We start from the raw sequence: 20,577 nt of genomic DNA, 5'->3' as shown, positions 1-20,577 counted from the left end.
TGGGTATAAGGGGTATAAGCTCCAGAATTGCCAAACTTCCACTGTTGGGCCCTTGAACAAACCCTATTCTGTATTCTCTGTACCCAAATGGGCAAGAAGCATTTTTTATTGTCACAAAATGCAATGAATTGAAAATATATGAAAAATTCCTCATAGGCATTGTATCTACAAAAATAAATGTATATAGGGAAATTAATCGAATTATCAATCTCATATCTATACTCTGTTTATGACAATACCTCTATGGATCTTTCTTGGAATCTGAGTTTCCAACTGGTAATTAGTTTCTAGCCTCTGTAGTAAACTTATTACTGACTACAAAAAAGAAGAAAAAACAACTTTTCAGTTATTTGAATCTTACTTTAGTGTTTAGTATGAAAACAGAGGTTTAACAGCAAGCAGCACACCCTGCTGGTGATAAACACACAATCCACTAATTTGTTGAAGCTTGAGATGTAGTTTCAACCCATATTTCTGCCATAAATCCATGCAAATCTGACCATCACATTCATATGTACCTAATAAACATCTTATTCCAGACTTAGTCCACTTTTAGTGTTATTTATTTCATTTAACCTTTATTTTAATGGAAAACCTCATTGAGATCTCTTTTGAAAGAGTGTTCTAGCCAGGATTGGCAGCAGAACAGTTCAGACAGCTTTAACATATACTGTAGCAGCCATACTGTACATACTGTACATACATTAACACCACATCAAATAAGTTCATTTAAATGAGTTACACTCCACTCTTCTGGGAAGGTTTTTCACTTGATTTAGTATTGTGACTGTGGGGATTTTTTATGTTTCATCCACAAGATATTTAGTCAGGTCAGGCATTGCTGGGTGAGCGGGACTATAAGATAATCACAAAGCATTTAGATCATCCCAAAGGTGGATGGTGATGTTGAGCTCTGTGCAGAACATTCAGGTTCTTCCACAGCATTTTGTACTTTGATCCTTATTATAGAATTCTGCCAAGCTTTTAGCAAGCTGGATGGCAAACTCCAGTTATGCTATGAATCTCTGTCTCTCTCTGTATCTCATCTTTATTTAAATCCTTACAGAAAGACAGCAGACAGGCAGGGGAGAAAGATGCTTTACACAATACATTACAGACATTACACTCAATACAATGCATCGCATAATATTAAGGTTTACCCATCTTTTTTTCTACTTTAAGCAATAAACCATACACAGTAAAAGAGCACACAATTTAACAAAACTACAGCAAACACGACAAGCACCATCCAGAATTTTAAGAAACATTGCACAGTAACAAATAGAATTTTTTAAAATGTATTTAATATGCAACCAATCAATGTTGAACTCATGCCTCTTCCTGTTTGCACCAGATCTATATTAATTCTATTTTTTTTTATTTTGTATTTTGTATTTTAATTTTTATTTTAATTCTTATTTTAATTTCATTAATTCATTCATTAATTTATTATTTATTTGTTTATTATTTGTTTATTATTTCATAAACTCTGATTTTTAAGGGGTTAAGTGTTTCACTCGATTTCCATCACCTTGTTTATTTAATGACCGTCCGGCAGGTGGCAGTGTTCTTATAGGTCATACAACAGAACCACGTTTTCTGTCGCGGGAACTAGTAACGAATCGTATTAGTGATTCGATTCTTTTTCTGTATAGAAATAGACCACGTAGAAAGAGCCGTTCTTAAAGTTGGAATCGAATCAATCACGAATCATCCATTTTTAGCGAGAATATGACCGGTTATCCGAGTGTTCTTATTTCGTAAAGCTGTATTTCATTGCTTTTTCAAGCAGATAGTCCGTAATATATGATATGCTATACCATGGTTATGGAAGTACGAGATGACTGTCACTGAAACGATTTGTACCTGGTCTTTTCGGTAAGATATTTCACTTAGCATCAGCTAGTTAGCTAAGTCATTGTAGCGCAGCCGGCTGGCTTGCTGCATTACCAAGGCTTAGTCCTGAACCACCTGCTGCTGGATATTTAGGGCACTAGATAGAGCACAGATGCCTAGCTGATTTCACAATGCCTAGATAGTGCACGTAAGTAGGGAGCGTGGAGATATTTAGGATACGGCCTTATAATTATTCACTGGGAAATTCGCTGCGTATCATCTTGATTCTTTATTAAAATAGAAACTTAAAATGTATATATATAAACGTTATTTCTACACTTCTGTACTCCTTGTGTGTTTGTCTACACCGTAAATATGATAAAAATTACACGTGCTGATACCAGTTAGCGAATTAGCCTGCACATCTGGATATTATACTGTCCAGATGTGCATAATTATAATCGTGTTGTTTGTGTTTGTGTACAGCACAATTTGTTTAATAAATAAGGGGTAAAATATTTTATTTTCTTTGAGGAAAAATGAGCTTTAATGCTTAAGTGATGATTGGTGAATAAGACCATATAATTGTATTATCTATATTATAATAATTATTATAATTATATTTATTATTATTATTATTTATTATTATAAATGATAATTATTATTATAATTGTAACATCAGTCAGTGTGTGAAGTGTTTATTTAATTTGTGTGGTAAAGACCATCACAACCTATCCTTAAAAGATTAAAAGTGGTCCTTTAGGTGGAATTGTGTTGCTCTAATTATTATGGTACAAGTGATGTAAACACAAGAAGGTTATCAGTGACACATACAGGGTGTGTTCAGACAAGACTTCAATAATAATAATAATAATAATAATAATAATGTACAAAAATATAATATAATACTTTTTCCACAGTGGATTATATATATATAAAGACAATAATAATAAAAATAATGTGCAATTTATGTCAAATAAACATCTCGTTTGCGTGGCAAAATATGACAATATTATGAAAAAAATGTGACAATATAATATTATAATACTTTTCCACAGTGCATGATATATAAAGACATTATTATTATTATTATTATTATTATTAATAATAATAATAATAATAATAATAATAATAATAACATGAATATGAATATGAATAATGTATATAATATAATACTTTTTCCACAGGGCATGATATATAAAGACAATAATAATAATATGAATATGAATAATATTAATAATAATGCAATTAATAATAATGTAAAATTTATGTCAAATAAACATTTTGCTTGTATGACAATATATTATGATACTATTATGAAAGAAATGTGACAAAATATAATATTATAATACTTTTTCCACAGGGCATGATATATAAAGACAATAATAATAATAATAATAATAATGTACAAAAATATAATATACTTTTTACACAGGGAATGATATATAAAGACAACAACAACAATAATAATAATAATAATAATAGTAATGTACAATTTGTCAAATAAACATTTTGCTTGATTGACAAAATTTATTATGATACTATTATGAAAAAATGTGATATATTATATGCATAATTAATAATATATGCATGATATATAAAGTCAATATTTATTAGAAGGGAAAATATACAATCAGTTACTTGAGTAAGTATAAGAATATGCAGTATCATGTGGTGTAATATATAAAAATATTCATTTTGTATTGTTCTAGCTTTGTGTGTGTGTGTGTGTGTTTTTTTTTTTTTTTTTTTACCTGTTTCTGATTGGTCAGGAAGGAGCGTTAGAGCCTGATGTTGATGTAACTGACTCTGTGTGGGGAAAACGACCGCCACCGTGGAAGAAACCAGCAGCACATGGCACCAGGCCTTCACAAACTCGGGCTACAGCCCTGCTCCATCCTCACCCGAACACTTGTGCAGGGCCTGTGGAGGCCACTTGGACACGGCGAGCAGGGTGAACTACACACACACACATGCATACACTTCTCAGCATCACAACAGTTTATGATGTTATATTCGGTGTCGTATACAGAATGAATTTATGGTCTTTTTATTAGGTCTAATAGTGAATAGTTGAATTTTTGAATCTAATTAGTCAGAAGATGTTGATTTTTATTCCTAGACCAGCAGCTCTGACAATATCATTGTTTTGTGACTTTTTAACGTGTATAAATATTGAGTCAATTTTCTGTAAGGAGATTTTTATTTAGCCTTTATGGGAAAAAAAATATAACAGTCTGTAACAGTTAGACTTAATCTTTAGGTTTTCTTACATGCAAAGACAAACACTTTCATCAAAAGAGAGAAAATTGCAAGGCTAATGCGAGAATAACTGTTTATTGCTGTTAAGAAGTGTTATGACAGGAACAAACATGTTTTTCTGACAATCTGCAACATTAAACATATCTTTAAATGGAAGAAAAATAATGCATTGTTATTTAATAATAAAAAATTATTCTCATGGGCAAATTACTGTGGGAGAAAAGGAATAAAACACTTTAAAATGTGCTGTTATAGGAGAATAATAATGCATACAGCTTATAATGAAGGACATGAAGTTAGCACATAAATGTTCTTGTGTAATATTTGTGTAAACAATACAAAAGATTATAATGCAATGATGCTTAATTGAGGTCATTAGAGTGGATGCAGGGAGACAAAAAATCTTCCCCAACAAAACTAATAAGGGTTTCCCTTTTCTTTTTTTCTCCTGTAAGGAGTTTATATGACAAATTGAATAAATATTAATATCCCAGATATCAGATGATGTATATCAACATGTATAAGCTTGTCTGAGTGAATTGAATTATTCTAAGCAAGGCAGATAAAGTGACACATGTGACATGACATGTTAGCAAGTGATAATATCTTGAATTTAATTGAAGTCATTAACTTTCAAATATAAGATTATTAAGCCTATTTTCCAGGCATATTTTCCTATTTTTTTTAAGCTTTACATTTTCTCATTCTATAGGCAGATAGCAGATCGTAGCTTCTTACTAGAAATTAATGCTTAAAATTGGCAAAGTAATCTGCCGATAGAACAAGAAAATTTGCTAAGCTGTCAATTTTCTTGCAATGAACAGTTGAATTATTGTGATTGATCCTGACTGGAATGCAGAGGGTAATAATTGCGACACACCCAGATCAGGTCACAGATGAGTGTGAACAGGAAACTGCTGCACTGCAGGTAGCGGAAGAGCATGTCAGATATCTACTAATCAGATTACAGTTATTAGCGACTCAGCATATTGGCAGGCATCAACTGATCACTGATTCTTCATCCTCCTGATACAGAATGTGTGTGTAGACTGCAAGAAGCACTTCTGCAACCGCTGCTGGGTGCAGCCCGAGCTCAGGCCTGCGCTCTGCCAGACGTGTCGGCGCTTCGTCGGCACTCGTTTCGAGAGGAGCCAGCTGATGGGGCTGAAGGTGAAGGAGCTGCGTGACTACCTGCACCTGCATGACGTCCCCACTCACATGTGTCGTGAAAAGGAGGAGCTGGTTGAACTCGTGTTGGACCAAAACACACCCAGCAGCAGCAGCAGTAGCAACAGCAGTAGCAGCAGCAGTAATGGTTGCAGCAACTCTGCCCCACAGCTCGCCGCTCCAGACGTCTCCCAGTCCCACGATCCTCCATCCCAGGCAGCCGAGGAGCCAGAGACTCTCACAGAGGAGGAAGAGGAGGAGGAGGAAGAAGAGGGTGAAGATGAAGAGGAGGATGATGATGATGATGAGGTGACTAGCTGCTATTATAAGATGTTTTGGATCTGTTTATAAGGTAGGTTGTCAGATATGAGATAACAGGAACTAAATGTTGCAGAAGATCCACAGTGTTTAAATGGATAAGTGTAAATTTACCAGGTCACCAGATATGACCAAACAATTCTTGATAATAAATCAAAATAGTTAACAATAATCTAATTTATGGCATCACACCGTCCCTTTGCGGTCGTGTGGTTGTGTGTGTGTGTGTGTGTGTGTGTGTGTGTGTGTGTGTGTTAGTCAACAGACAGCGAGGAGACGTTGGTGCACAGTCGCAGGGCTTCTCTGTCTGATCTGAGTAGTGTGGAGGACATTGAGGGTCTTACAGTGCGGCAGTTGAAGGAAATACTGGCACGCAACTTTGTCAACTACCAGGGCTGCTGTGAGAAGTGGGAGCTGATGGAGAGAGTTAAACGTCTCTTTAATGACCAGAGAGACCTCCACAACCTGGGTAAGTCACACCACTCACCACACACTGCAGCTTTAGCTTTAGCTTTAGCTTCATTCTCCCTTTATACAAAGTCTCTTATTTTGACATTTACGCAGGAATAAGTATGACTGTAATCGAATATTACTCACAAAATTATATAAATAACCAGATACAAGTGTAAGGTAAACAAAAACTCTTCCTGTTTTAGGATAAAGTTAATAAACAGACTGCTTCAAACATAATAATTAATAATGCATTAACAACGGCTTTACTCCGTATTCTTCTAACATACACCTCAAAAAGTAAGAAAAATATCATAATGTTTAAGGATTCAGATTCATTTGTTTAACCACTACAGTGTTTTCTTGGGAATATTTACATTTTACATTTTCTACATTGCATGAAAATAAACAAACTAGGCCAAATCCTAAATGGCTTCCTACAGTGTACAGTATCATAATGTTGGGCTAGAGCGTGTGTGGTGAAGACATCACACAAAATGTCTTTTGGAATTAGACACAGAAGAAAACGTGACTGTAATGTAATATATTGTACAGGAAGTAAATTTGACTATAACAGCTATATGTGGGTCACACACAGTTATCTAGAATGTCTGCATGTGCTGTAGCATTGCAGCTTTCCTTCATTGTCGCCAAGGTTGGTTGGAAGAACTCAAGTGACCTGCGCAGATCCCTGACCACATCTCTACTCAACATGTTTGGGATGAATTTTAATGCTGACTTCACCCCAGATCTCCTCACCTGACATTAATATCTGACCTCACCAATGCTCTGTGGCTCACTGAGCACCAATTCCCCATAGCCATGCTCCAAACTATAGCATAAAGCCTTCCCAGAAGAGTGGAGGTTATTATATTCAATTTAGTACTATTCAATTCAATTTTATTTCTATAGCGCTTTTAACAAAGGACATTGCCTCAAAGCAACTTTACAGAACATAAGAAATATAATACAATAAGGTTCATATTATACAAAGGATACTATAAAAAATCATGACTTAGATTTAAATTTGTTTGTATTTATCCCCAATGAACAAGCCTGAGGTGACTGAGATGGTTGTGGTAATGAAAACTACCTCCCTGAGATAGAAGAGGAAGAAACCTTGAGAGGAATCAGACTCAAAGGGGAACTTCTTCATTCGGGTGACACTGGACGGTGTGATTATAAATATACAGACCAGGAGTTGTGTCTTGATGAGGAGATTGTTGTCCTAAAAGACCACATGTAGCTGGCATCTCTTCATAGAATGTCCGAATTACTTCCTGAAGCAGAGTCCAATTGGAGCTGATATATGTCTTGATGCCTCGGGATCCTTACAGGGTTGGCCTCATCACAACGAAGGTCCGAAATCCTCAAGACACGGAACACAACTGGAGCTGGTACTATTATATAACAGCAAAGGGGAATGTTTGTTCAAGAAACACATATAGGTGTGATGTCCAGAAATACTCTTAACCTTGGACCATTTGAAGAAATGGTCTACTTGAAGAAACGTGACGTTCATTTATGCTAAAAAAAATGCTCTTAAACATTCAAAAGTGCCTTTAAACTTACCTTTAAGAAAAGCTGTTCTTGTAGCTTTAGAAGTAGGTTAAGAAATACATTCGGTCATTAAACTTAATAAAAATGATTAAAATGAATGAATCGATTAAAGTGATACAGGCCAAAAGTACTGTATAGTGAGGCCATGTCAAATGAATCCTGATACTTATTACAGTTAGGCTAATTTATAGACATATTTAATAATCCAGACAAATGTACTAGTAGAAGCAATTTTGGTGCTTGATAAACTGCTGATCTGCTTGTTGCTTGTTTATTTGCAGTTTCACTATACTCCATGTCGAATAAGGTTTATAGCAAGCTGTGTATAATGTAGTACAGTAAAACGCACGTGTCTCTGTGTCAGTAGCTGAACCAGCTGAGCCGAGCAGCCAGGAGGAGAACCTGTGTAAGATCTGCATGGACTCGCCCATCGACTGTGTGCTGCTGGAATGTGGCCACATGGTGACGTGTAGCAAGTGCGGCAAGCGCATGAGCGAATGTCCCATCTGTAGACAGTATGTGGTGCGCGCCGTGCACGTCTTCCGATCCTGATGGAGGGCCACGAAGAGCCGGAGAACCTGGAGAGCACTCCTTTATGTCCACATACATTCCAAATACCATTCCTGTCTGGAAGGCCTGAGAGATGTGAGGCTCAGTCTCCGTTCTGTTCGATTCTTATCACTTCCTACAAGACTTTTTCTTTTTTCTTCTTCTTGTTCTTTCTTTTTTTTTTCTTAATCTGGGAATTGCGACGTGTGTATCCTTTTTCACTGGGAACGGACACGGTCGGGTTCAGAAACAGCTAACTTATCATAAAATAACATATCATGAAATTTATTAAGCTAGTTAAGAACAAGCGAGCTTACAGTACCTTATCTAGTGAACATATCTCTGCCGTTACACAAATGCATATCTCAAACTAATATCATCAAAATAATGATGTCTTTTTCAGCTCCAGGGAAAAGGGGGCCATAAGCAATTTGCATAGTTACCATCTAAACTGCGTTTCAGCATGTACACGGTGACTGCTTGAGTTTGTCTTTTTTGTTTTCTCATCGCTGCGTACATCGACACGGAGTGTAATACAGGTTACGAGCATTTATACCACAGCATTGTTAGATTCACGATTCTGATTTAACAATGAAAAGACGTTTATTTAACATCCATGGAAGAAGCTTCCGGTGTCAGTGCTTTGTAACAATAAGTAGGTTTTCCATCCCATGGAGGTCATCAGAATAGAAATTTTCTCTGTAATAGCAGGCTACGTTTTTTATTAACTTCAAGAAAAAGCAACAGAGACATAAGTGAAGGAATAACACATTATAGCTGCTATAATCACTAACAGAAACATACTTATTAACTGTAGCCGTAAGCAGTGCGATTGCTGTAGTATAAAAGGAATAAAACACACTTTTATATGATTATTTTCACTTATGTTCAGTTTGATAACTGCATGTCTTCTCATGCCATTAATAGACTACTTTGTTTAATACACTGTGGTTTAACATCTCTAGTGTTTTTAAGAGCTACAGCCGTGGAGGTGGTGTGGCTATAACTGCGTGCTAAAACTTTTCAGCTCCAGATGAAAAGCTAATGTGTAGGCTGCATGTGCATGTCTATAATCAGGTGCTACTTTCACTTCTTTACATTACAGATCTCATAGGCCTCGTCAGTGGAGTTATTTTCCTGTCAAAATTCATCATTCATGAACGCCACAATGAAATGATTTATAATTTAGGAATATTCAGGATTTGCTATGGTTTTCGCCAAATTCTGAAAAACATGATAACTGGTGGATTATCTGTGATAAATTGCCCCCAGTTGTGAATATGCCACTAGTTGTGTGTGTGTGTAATAGAGGTACCTTTTCCAGAGGGTATTTCTACCTTGCACCCAGGTCGCCCTTGGATAGGCTACAGATTCACAGTGGCTCTCATAAAGTCTGAATCAAATATGTTTCACTGGCTACACTGGTTTCCGGTTAATCTTGATTGGCTTCATAAATTTAAAAATCATCATAGATCTTAATATATTGGATAAATACTGGATATGTTTACGAACAAATGGTAATGTGCAAGATGCATGCACACAAAATTTATGGTGTGACTCTATACACAGCATAATTCAGATATGATCGATGGTTTTGCTATTGTATTCACGTATGATGACGTTTGACAAGAAAACATCTTTTTTCCTTAACACTAAACCTCCATAATGCATTTGCAAGATGAGCGTCATGCTTTTTCAGTGCGGTAGAGTTACTCTATACAGCCTCATCGCCATCTGATTTCTTATGCACAGTAGACCGTTGTGCTGAGCCGGTGGTTTCTGGATAGTCTCATGGTCTTCCTTCAGATGCGTGCAGCTGTAACACTAGCCTTGGTCTGTGTTAGTCACATGGTGCTCTTATTACTGCCCACATGTCCACTTAGTGCTCTACACCAGAGAGCTTTTTAACACACTGCTAGATGCTCATAGGGGTTTTCGAACGTCAAACCAGGGACCTCTTTCGATGTTATAGAAAATAAGATTCCCAGAATCTTCTCAATACAGGTTTTATATTAGAATTTAAATATTAGTCTCCTTATTTAAATGTGCACAGTAATATTTTGCCTATTTATTGACATAACGTTTTTTTTGTATTAAAACTGCCATGCATTATTTACAGATCTTGTTGTTTTTGACTTTTAATTAAACCAATTCAAATCAAGTGACCAGTCAAAAAGTCTTATAATATAAGAACCTGATGATAAATTTTATAGTGTTGAAAATGGTTCTGACTTCCAGCACTGTAACAGATTATAAAATAATCCCAGAATCCCTGGCTATGCCCCAGAGGTCCCTGGATCCCTCTTAGAGAACCGCAGTGTTACACCAATGCAACGATTTCCGAGGCAAAAATATAAATGTAAATAAGCTGGTTCATTAACGAAGACTTTTCAATTAATCATTTACAATGCTTATTTATCAATATGTAATGTTAATTTTGTTTAATTATTTATTTATTCTGAATGTACTATAGCAGCACTTCTGGGCCAAACGTAGTAAGAAACATAGTAGCGTACGCCATACTGTATTTAGTTCCGCTAAAGGATTTAGTGATAGTCATCTTCTGTCTGTTTTAAGGGAACAGTGATTGTGAATTAATCATATCATTATCCAGGGAAATTTCATATTCCAAAAAAAAAGCCTGTACCTTTCCTTGTTGCTCGAATTGTACCATCAAGGGGACAGGTTTTGTACCTGGAAATGAATATAGTATTTAAGTAAGAACTAATTTAAGGTGCAAAAGGTGATTTCGAGGACCATTAATGAACCTTTAAAAACTTTACTTGAAAAGCTGATAAAAGGTAATACACATCACTGAAAATACACATACTACAGGTACTAAAGCTGTATGAATTGCTGTACAAGTACATAAAGTGTATGAATTGATCATCAACTTGCCAGAGCAGCATTTTTCACCCATTCACACTGCACTGTTCCAAGGAAGTGCAAATGGCCACTTTTATATTACACGTGTGTTTTCTGCAACAGTCTTTAGTGTTTTAGTCAAATATATAGGGTCACATCTACTGACGTATCCAGACTGCTATAAATCTGTAGCATGTACATGAAAATCATGTGTTTGATTATTGTTTTGTTTCTCTCTGATAAGCTGATATGCAAATGGTCTCCCTGAGGCTAAGCTTTGTTGCTGACATGTAGGGATACACCGATACAACACTAGCATTTCGAAACCCAACATTGGTCCCATACTCAGATTTATTCCTAACCAGATCAGATCCGTTAATAAGTGTGGCGGCCTGGGAAAAACTTCACGTCGTTACATTTTGAACTGTAGTTCAGAAATCTATGCAACTTTTTAATCTGGTTACACAGTGAACATTAAACATTTTGAGCTTTTATTATGACTGTGGTCTTGAACTTTATAGTTTGTATCTGATTACAGACTGAATTGATGAGACTCTCCACATAGTTTTAGTAAAGTATATTAGTCTTTTGTTATAATGTGAAATTATATTATTGTTAGCAGAAAAGCTCAATCTTGGTTTAACATTTCATACAGATGAAGGTTGAGAGCCTCAGTCAGTACTGGCACCAAACATCAGAATGGGGAATAAATAGTGACTTTTTTCCAGTGGTGTGCCAGATGAGCTACAACAGCAGAAGACCACATTGGGTTCCATTCCTGTCAACTGAGAACCGATCTCAGATTCCAGTTTTACTGCTGTTGTTACCAGTGTTGTGTTTTGGGATGCTTTTCTGCCCTTTTTTGTATGTGTATGTGAGAGTGAGTGTGCGAGCATGAGTGTGCGAGCATGAGTGTGCGAGCATGAGTGTGCGAGCATGAGTGTGCGAGCATGAGTGTGTGAGAGTGTGCGTGAGTGTGAGAGTGAGTGTGAGAGTGTGTGTGTGTGAGAGAGAGTGTGTGTGAGAGAAAGTGTGTGTGAGAGAAAGTGTGTGAGAGAGAGTGAGTGTGAGAGAGAGTGAGAGTGTGTGTGAGAGTGTGTGTGAGTGTGTGAGAGAGTGTGTGTGAGAGTGTGTGAGTGTGTGTGTGTGAGTGTGAGTGTGCGTGTGTAAGTACGTGAGTGTGAGTGAGTGTGTGTGAGTGCATGAGTAAATCCCAGGAGATCAGCTGTTTCTGAAATTCCCAAACCAGCACATCTGGCACCAACAATGGCACATTTCTGTCCGTTCTGATATTTGATGTGAACATTAACTGAAGCTCTTCACCTGTATCTGCATGATGTTATCCACCGCTCTGCTGTCATATGATGAGCTGATTAAACACATGCATGAATGATTAGGGGTTCAGGCGTTCCTAATGAAGATGCAACGAGTGTATATTTATCCATGCTGTCATTACATGTGACACTAAAAGACAGTGAAGATAATGAGCTCGCATGTAAATCTCAATTATCTGAAAGACATAAATCAAATTCGGCATCATCACAACGACACCGACAAGTGAAAATGTTTAGCGTTTTAGCCGAAACTCAGCCGTGATGCTGGTGAAATCGCTGCATCCCTATTTGTGAGTTCATAACACATTCATGACAGTTTTAATACATGTTTTTTTTTTTTATGTATTTTTTCTGAGTCAGATTTAATGTCACATTAAATGTGGTATTAGAAGGAAGTAAAGCATGACTGGGCCTCAGGTCTTACACTTCAATTGATACAGTTGCATTGATACATATGATCACCTGAATCTAGAACCTTTGACTCATCTGTTAGCGGTCAGTGAGTAAAAGTGAGAAAAAGTGGCAAAGATTATTACCATCACTAGTGACCACTGTATAATCTTCTACTGGAAAGTCAGCTTCTGTGTGTAACCAGTAATAGTAAAAACATTACTGATTAAATTTTAAAAAAAATTAAGTGCAATGTATAAGGCACTCATGTTGGTTATTTTTAAATTAGATGCACAAAAACGTGTCTATGTGCCGAGTCGTTCTTTCTATCTAGAAACCTAAACGTCAGTATCGTGAATTTGAATGTGAACCGAATCAAATCAAGTGACACAAAAGTCAAATGTTTTAGTATTTCAGAAATGCCAAAACTGTGGCACAGTATTTCAAAGTTTCAAAATAAATATCTTATATCTGTGTGAAAATAATGATGATAAATATACTGCTAATGCTATTCAGAACAATGACAAAAGATAAACAGTGTTTTAGTATCTTAATGGATGTGTATCCTGACTAATCTAATGATCATGAGCATTAAAAAATGAGCTATGCTTTTGCTGGTATATTGAACAGTACCTAGAACTGGTCTACTGAATATGCTTGAATATGTTGAATTTTGATTATAGTTTTTTTTGTTTGTTTGTTTGTTTTTTATGTGTATTCTGGTGCATTCAAAAATACTGTGAAATAATTTCTGCCAACATAAATTCAACTGTCTCGGATGTTTTGCTTTACATTTCTCATATAACTCGCATGTAAATTCGACAGTGAGGCAAATGTGCTGAATGCTGAATTTATTCTACACACTACAAAGCTCCCGGGGTTTATAATTACGTCAAATGATATATTTTTAGAATTTTGTTACTATACACTGTTGTTCTTGTGCAAATATATGGTTTGACAGTTTTGTATCAATAAATGAACTTATCTGTTCTGAACTAAAACGGTCCTCATGAGCATCTGTTGTTGTCCTCACATTACTCTCTTCATTTTTTAAGATACTGTTGAGGTGCATTAATCACTGTCAAGAGCTTTTTGTTCCTTAAAAGTCTGCATCTACATGGGTACTATCAGAGTACCTACATATACTAACTGCATGTTTAAGTATAACAATATTTAAATGTTATGAATGTGCCCATTAAGGTGCCCTATGTAGTAGATAAAAATGTGATAAAATGCACATTTATCTATAGTCCTTACGGTAAAGAAAATATAATGAATTGCCCTAATGGCTGCCCTTCAAGTAGAATAAAAAGTCATGGAGTGACCTCTAAGATACGGAGGATGCAAGAAAACGTGATGAAGCACCCACTAGGCTGCCACTATGTGCAAGTATATGTGAAAAAAAAATGCCCTCTATTGTGGTCTTTCAGAGGAGAACATGACATGCAGTGCACAATAGTCTTCCCAACATGTGAGAAAATGAGATGAAGTGCCCTCTAGGTGCTCCTATGTGTGAGAAAATATGCTCTAGTAGGAGGTGCCCTTGTAATTTTTTCACCCCTGCCCATCAGACAGCCTGTGTCTTCCCCCGTAGTTAGGATTACCACCAGGCAATTAATGCAATGACAATGAGCCATATGTCAGCCCACCATGTTTCTGTCTCCTGTAACGATTATATTCATGTAGCATTGCTTGTTAAAATAAAAGATATTTCCAAAACAGTTAGAATTTATTAATTAATTCTGCCGGTAAATCCTGTCATGTATTCATTCTACCAGCAGGGGGAGACAAAAAGCATACTTTCATACTAGCGTACTAAGTAGTAGGCCAAAATAGTACTAATGTAGCGTTGAGGAAAAGTACTTGGAGTACTATTTAGTACCCTAGACATTATGCATGGGCACCTGTTTGAAATTAAACATGTTTACAAATCTGTTTCACGTCCTTTTAAAATATTATTTAATTTTATAATAATAATAATAATAATAATAATAATAATAATAATAATAATAATAATAATAATAATAATAATAACAATAATAATAATAATAATAATAATAAGAATAATAATGGTATTTCATCTCAAACAGCGAAACCCACGTGGTATTGTATTTGGTAACCATGGTAACCACTGGGAGAACGCAGCTGAGATTTGTTTTGCTAAATCCATGAATGGTGATTTTAATTAACGATATTCGTTCATAGTCATTTAACGATAAAGAGTCGTATAAACTCGAAGATAAAACGTAACTGTGGACCAAATGAGTCTGAACTGATTTGGGAGGAGCTACTTTAAAACTCGGTGAGTTAATCAGATGTTTAACTAGCAAACCAGCTAACTGCTAGCTAGAGCTATTTACTAACTGATAATTTAGTCATTCTTATGGACTTGGTTTGATTAACTTCGATGCACCTGACTTTACAATAAACCTAATATTTTTTCCTTGCATATCAAAAGCTCGTATTAAATAATTTATTACCCTGTAACTTTATTGGTTAGCATGTGCGCTAAATTAGACAACACTGGTTACCCCGGTAACGTGTAAACAAGTGTGAAATGTCGATTGTATGTATATAAAAACTGTTGATTCCTTTTCAGGTCAGAAAGATGCCTCGCTCCTCAGCAGTGGAAGGATCTGTAAGTTTGTTTACTGTCAGGATGATTATTGCAAACCATAATGTTTTCTGCTCGGGGTTTGAGGTGAAAATATTATGCACCATGCATTATGCCATTATTAGCCAGCAAAATTATGAATTGTGCATTTTAGACACCCTTGGGGGAAAATGCATAGTTTGACTAGTTAAACATTTTTAGGGCAGTTATATATGTAATTTTACACTGCTCAAAAAAATAAAGGGAACACTTAAACAACACAATGTAACTCCAAGTCAATCACAATTCTGTGAAATCAAACTGCCCACTTAGGAAGCAACACTGATTGACAATCAATTTCACATTCTGTTGTGTAAATGGAATAGACAACAAGTGGAAATTATAGGCAATTAGCAAGACACCACCAATAAAGGAGTGGTTCTGCGGGTGGTGACCACAGACCACTTCTCAGTTCCTATGCTTTCTGGCTGAAGTATTGGTCAATTTTGAATGCTGGCGGTGCTTTCACTCTAGTGGTAGCATGAGACAGAGTCTACAACCCACATAAGTGGCTCAGGTAGTGCAGCTCATCCAGGATGGCACATCAGTGTGAGCTGTGGCAAGAAGGTTTGCTGTGTCTGTCAGCGTAGTGTCCAGAGCATGGAGGCGCTACCAGGAGACAGGCCAGTACATCAGGAGACGTGGAGGAGGCCGTAGGAGGGCAACAACCCAGCAGCAGGACCGCTACCTCCGCCTTTGTGCAAGGAGGAACAGGAGGAGCACTGCCAGAGCCCTGCAAAATTAGCTCCAGCAGGCCACAAATGTGCATATGTCTGCTCAAACGGTCAGAAACAGACTCCACGAGGGTGGTATGAGGTCCTGATGTCCACAGGTGGGGGTTGTGCTTATAGCCCAACACCGGGCAGGACATTTGGTATTTGCCAGAGAACACCAAGATTGGCAAATTTGCCAATGCCGCCCTGGGCTCTTCACAGATTAAAGCAGGTTCACACTGAGCACATGTGACAGAGACTGGAGATGCCTTGGAGAACATTCTGCCGCCTGCAACATCCTCCAGCATGACCAGTTTGGTAGTGGGTCAGTAATGGTGTGGGGTCGCATTTCTTTGGAGGGCCACACCGCCCTCCTTGTGCTCGCCAGAGGTAGCCTGACTGCAATTAGGTACCGAGATGAGATCCTTAGACCTCTTGTTAGACCATATGCCAGTGTGGTTGGCCCTGGGTTCCTACTAAGGCTAGACCTCATGTGTTTGGAGTGTGGCAGCAGTTCATGCAAGATGAAGGCATTGATGCTATGCACTGGCCCAGCCATTCCCCAGACCTGAATCCAATTGAGCACATCTGGAATATCATGTCTCGCTCCATCCACCAATGCCACATTGCACCACAGACTGTCCAGGAGTTGGCGGATGCTTTAGTCCAGGTCTGGGAGGAGATCCCTCAGGAGACCATCCACCACCTCCTCAGGAGCATGCCCAGGAGTTGTAGGGAGGCCATACAGGCACGTGGAGGCCACACACACTACTGAGCCTCATTTTGACTTGTTTTAAGGACATTACATCAAAGTGTGTAGTAGTGTGTTTTTCCACTTCAATTCCACTACAAAGTGTGACTCCAAATCCAGACATCAATGGGTTAATAAATTTGATTTTCATCAACTTTTGTGTGATTTTTGTTGTCAGCACATTCATCTATGTAAAGAACAAAGTATTTAACAAGACTATTTCATTCATTTAGATCTAGGATGTGTTTCTTAAGTGTTCCCTTTATTTTTTTGAGCAGTGTATGTATGTATGTGTGTGTGTATATATGTATGTGTGTGTGTGTATGTATGTAGGTCATTTGATGAAGTTTTACTTGGTGCCTCACAGCTCCAGTTTGCCTAGTTTTGATTCTGAGCACAGGTTACTATCTGTATTCATTTCATAACCACACGTCCATGTGGGTTTCCTCTGGGTTTCCTCCAAACTCCCAAACAGATACTGAGTGGTGCATTAGGACCATAAACTGTTACTAGGGGTTAAGATGTGTGCATTGTGGCCTGTGATGCACTGGTGTCCTATGCAGGATGTAAATCTCACCTCATTCTAGCTTCACTTACATCCTCAAACCCTCCGGTTGTCAATTATTCACTATGATTTCCATCATCTTGCTGCAAGTATTTTTTTTTTCCCCTTCTCTTTCCTGCTTTTACATAAATTCTTACTTGTTACACAAAATAGTTAATGATGCAGTCACCTTTACATTAAGAAGCAGATGTATTAAAAGTACTTTAAACAAGAACATTCATGATGCTCATATAGACTCGTATTGAAGTGAAACAAGAATTACTGAATATATCTTAAAGCTTAGTTTTTAAAAAAAAAAAATGCAGTCATAATGTCTGTCACTAAGGGGTCAGATCAGCTTATTGATTCTCAGAATGTACATTACATTTGTTACTGCCTGAATCAGGAAGTTTAAAGCTGGCAGGAAGGATGTGGTTTAGCGAAGCTGTACACAACTCACCCGTGCTGACTGTGTACTGTTAAGTAATCTGTGTTGTGTGCTGTTAAACAGCATCGTCTTGAGTTGCCTTATTCCAGTGCTGGAAAAAAGGTTAGTTGATTTTAAATTTATGATTTAAATTTAAGACCTCATTGAAGATCTTTTAGTATTGATCAGTAAGGAATAAATGGGGTGAGGCATGTTGGTTATAGCAGTTTATAGTTAGATTTAATGTTGTGAAATGTTCGAGAAACAATGTTCTCTCTTACATTTATAGCCACACTACAGTCATTCCTCACTAGCCTTGGTCGTTTTCCCTCTTTCTTGTTCAACATTAATATTAACCTATCATTCGCATTACCTGGACCTAGTTTCAAGACATGTTAAAAATAAATATTATATAATATATATTAAATATAAAATAAAAATAATTCATACCTTCTGATCAGTCAGACTCGCACACTGTGGTGTGGTGTATAGTTAACTAACACGAATGAATTGAAAATTGATTAGCTTTCTGCTTTTACAGATTTGACAATCGTGTTTATTGGGGTGTAACGATTCGATTGGATTTGCATTACTAGCTTCACAATGACGATTAGCAACTGTTTTCCAAATACTTTGAACAAAATTTGAATGAAGACAAATTGTGACTGAAAACACTACGTTTTTATTTCTGAATCATTAATCCCTCGTCACTATTTGCTTAACAGTTTTCTAGAGATTTGTCCTAAAGTATTTCTCCCCAAAAGCTTGTCATACTTGTTATTTAATTCATTTAGCGACACCTGTTTTTCAAGCTAATCTCTGGGATAACGCATGTTTTCCCCTCAGATTAACCGAGCTACGGTTACTCAGAGCGTCACCATAACGACAGCAGCGCGTTGGAGCTGAGCGCATGCGCGTTTCATCCTGGTTAGCTCAGTTTACCTCAGATCCTGTTTCTGTGTGGGAGCTAACGGTGTGTGCGCGTGCACATATGTCCATCACACAAGCCAAAGCCGGTGTTTGTACAGTTTCTTTGTTTGCCCCACGGTGTAGCCATGCGCGGTTAATACGATTAGCTGGACTCGTCTCCTCTTTTCTTTCCTCTCCTCTCCGTGTGAGAAGGCAGAAGAATGATAACATCCTTATCTAAGGGAAATTTACTCGACGTGCTGCAGGACGGCTTCAATAATGAGGTACGAAGCCAAAGCAAAAACTTTCAGTCGGTTTTTTTCTTCAACTCGTTTCCAGGTTTCCACAGAAACCAAATTATCAACCAGCTAAGTTGTTTGTCTAACAGAATACACAAATAACGCTGTCTCCAAACTTTAGCTGTGAGCTAAAACTAGCGTTTATAAAGCAGCTGTGATGTGAACGGCTTTATCTCCATCTGTGTGGTGATTGTTTTGCTTTACACCTGAATGCTGACTCGGTATTACGATAGAATCGATATCTAACAGTCTTACAGCTTTATTTACACAGTGTGATAGAGTACAGTATAGTAATATACCAACTATGGCACGTTTTTGTCATTATTTCCACTTCTGAGTCTGGTTAGTAATAAGAATAGTAAATATTGGTGATAAAAACAGTGCATAGTAATAACTGGTCCAAAGAAATTGGAAATAGAATTCTAACAAAGTTCTTCCTCAGATAAGACAACCACATTAAAACAAAATTATTTATTTTTTATTTTTTTTGCACTTACTGTACTGAAAACAATAGTCTACACCACACATTGCTCCATTTTGTGCTCGACTGTTTGGGTAGTTTTGGGACTACAGAGATCTCCAATCCAATAATATTTAGAGATTTATCCATTTAATATTCAAATCTCTAAGAGTTATTAAATAGATTGTTCGGATTACTTGCTTTAGTGTTGTTATGAAAGTTCTAACTGGCAGATAAAATGTTATGTTGGTTATAACTTCAGTTTAAGTTCATTGAGGGTTGATATTTGAGAGGAAACCCAGAATGTTCCGTCCGACACGTCTTACCACGGTGTAAAATTAAAGACAAGTAGTTGTGTCATGCCTCCTGTGCTGTGTTGTGTCTAGTGTGAAATCTGCAAACCTGAGGTAAGTGATGCTCTATATGGCTAAAATTTTGTGGACACCTGACCAGTACCCATCGTATGTGGTTTTACCCCAAACTGTTGCCATGTAGTTGGAACACAGTTTTATAGGAGGTATTTGTGTGGTATTGCATTAAATTTCACTTCCTCTGAACTGAGAGGGTCAAACATGTTCCAGCACGAAAATACTCCAGTACACAAAGACGTATGTGGCCAAGCTTGGAGTGGAAAACTTGGCCTGGACTGAGGACTGAACTTGACCCCAATGAATTGAATTGAATGCCTTTATTGTCATTGTCTTTTTTCCTGCATACAACGAAATTAGGAGCACTACTCCTGATTGGTGTAAGAAAAACAGACATATAACCACAGACAATAACAATACACTTTAACACATAAGTACACCAAGTGATATTCACATTATGCAGTCTGAATTAAGTGACCATTAAGTAAAGTGACCATAGATAGTAATAAAGTGACTAATTAGTAAAGTGCAAACAGCGGTATTGTCAATCTGCAGCATATTGCATGTTGAATATATTACTTTCTCTTTTGACTGAATGGACGCTAATTCCTATATCAACTATAAAGCCTTACCAGAAGTGTGGACTTTTAAGAAGAGGGGAATAAATCTGGAACAGGATGTTTATAAAGCACATTTTGCGCTGATGGTCTGGTGTCAAACGG

General features: G+C 37.0%; 2 protein-coding genes across 6 annotated transcripts in view; both read left to right on the top strand.

The window, feature by feature from the left end:
* The first annotated feature begins 1,532 nt into the window (after positions 1-1,532).
* Positions 1,533-11,501, top strand: zgc:171740 (uncharacterized protein LOC795694 homolog). Of its 3 annotated transcripts, none has more exons than XM_047805876.1 (5): positions 1,533-1,878; positions 3,613-3,790; positions 5,134-5,574; positions 5,842-6,052; positions 7,958-11,501. In XM_047805876.1, exons 3-5 carry the CDS (start codon positions 5,257-5,259, stop codon positions 8,143-8,145), a joined length of 717 nt encoding a protein of 238 aa, XP_047661832.1. In that variant the 5' UTR covers positions 1,533-1,878; positions 3,613-3,790; positions 5,134-5,256; the 3' UTR covers positions 8,146-11,501. The 3 variants fall into 3 exon arrangements, with proteins under 3 accessions (XP_047661832.1, XP_027013658.2, XP_047661833.1); XM_027157857.2 differs by having other exon boundaries at positions 3,609-3,790; XM_047805877.1 differs by having other exon boundaries at positions 1,550-1,878; positions 3,609-3,790; positions 7,961-11,501.
* A 3,347-nt stretch (positions 11,502-14,848) lies between these two features.
* Positions 14,849-20,577, top strand: part of dixdc1b (DIX domain containing 1b) — a 28,875-nt gene continuing 23,146 nt past the window's right edge. Inside the window, exons 1-2 of one of the 3 annotated variants that reach the window (XM_027157428.2) lie at positions 14,849-15,033; positions 15,331-15,369. In XM_027157428.2, coding sequence (XP_027013229.1) covers positions 15,340-15,369 — 30 coding nt within the window. In that variant the 5' untranslated portion in view covers positions 14,849-15,033; positions 15,331-15,339. Of the gene's footprint in view, positions 15,034-15,330; positions 15,370-17,811; positions 17,943-18,703; positions 19,013-20,577 lie in introns of those variants that run through there. The other 2 variants (XM_027157439.2, XM_027157419.2) reach the window with 2 other exon arrangements.

This window comes from Tachysurus fulvidraco, chromosome 21 (genome assembly GCF_022655615.1).
Source record: "Tachysurus fulvidraco isolate hzauxx_2018 chromosome 21, HZAU_PFXX_2.0, whole genome shotgun sequence".
Lineage (NCBI taxonomy): Eukaryota > Metazoa > Chordata > Actinopteri > Siluriformes > Bagridae > Tachysurus > Tachysurus fulvidraco.
The sequence above is the reverse complement of the archived record's forward strand: the minus strand, read 5'-3'. Positions and strand labels throughout refer to the sequence as shown.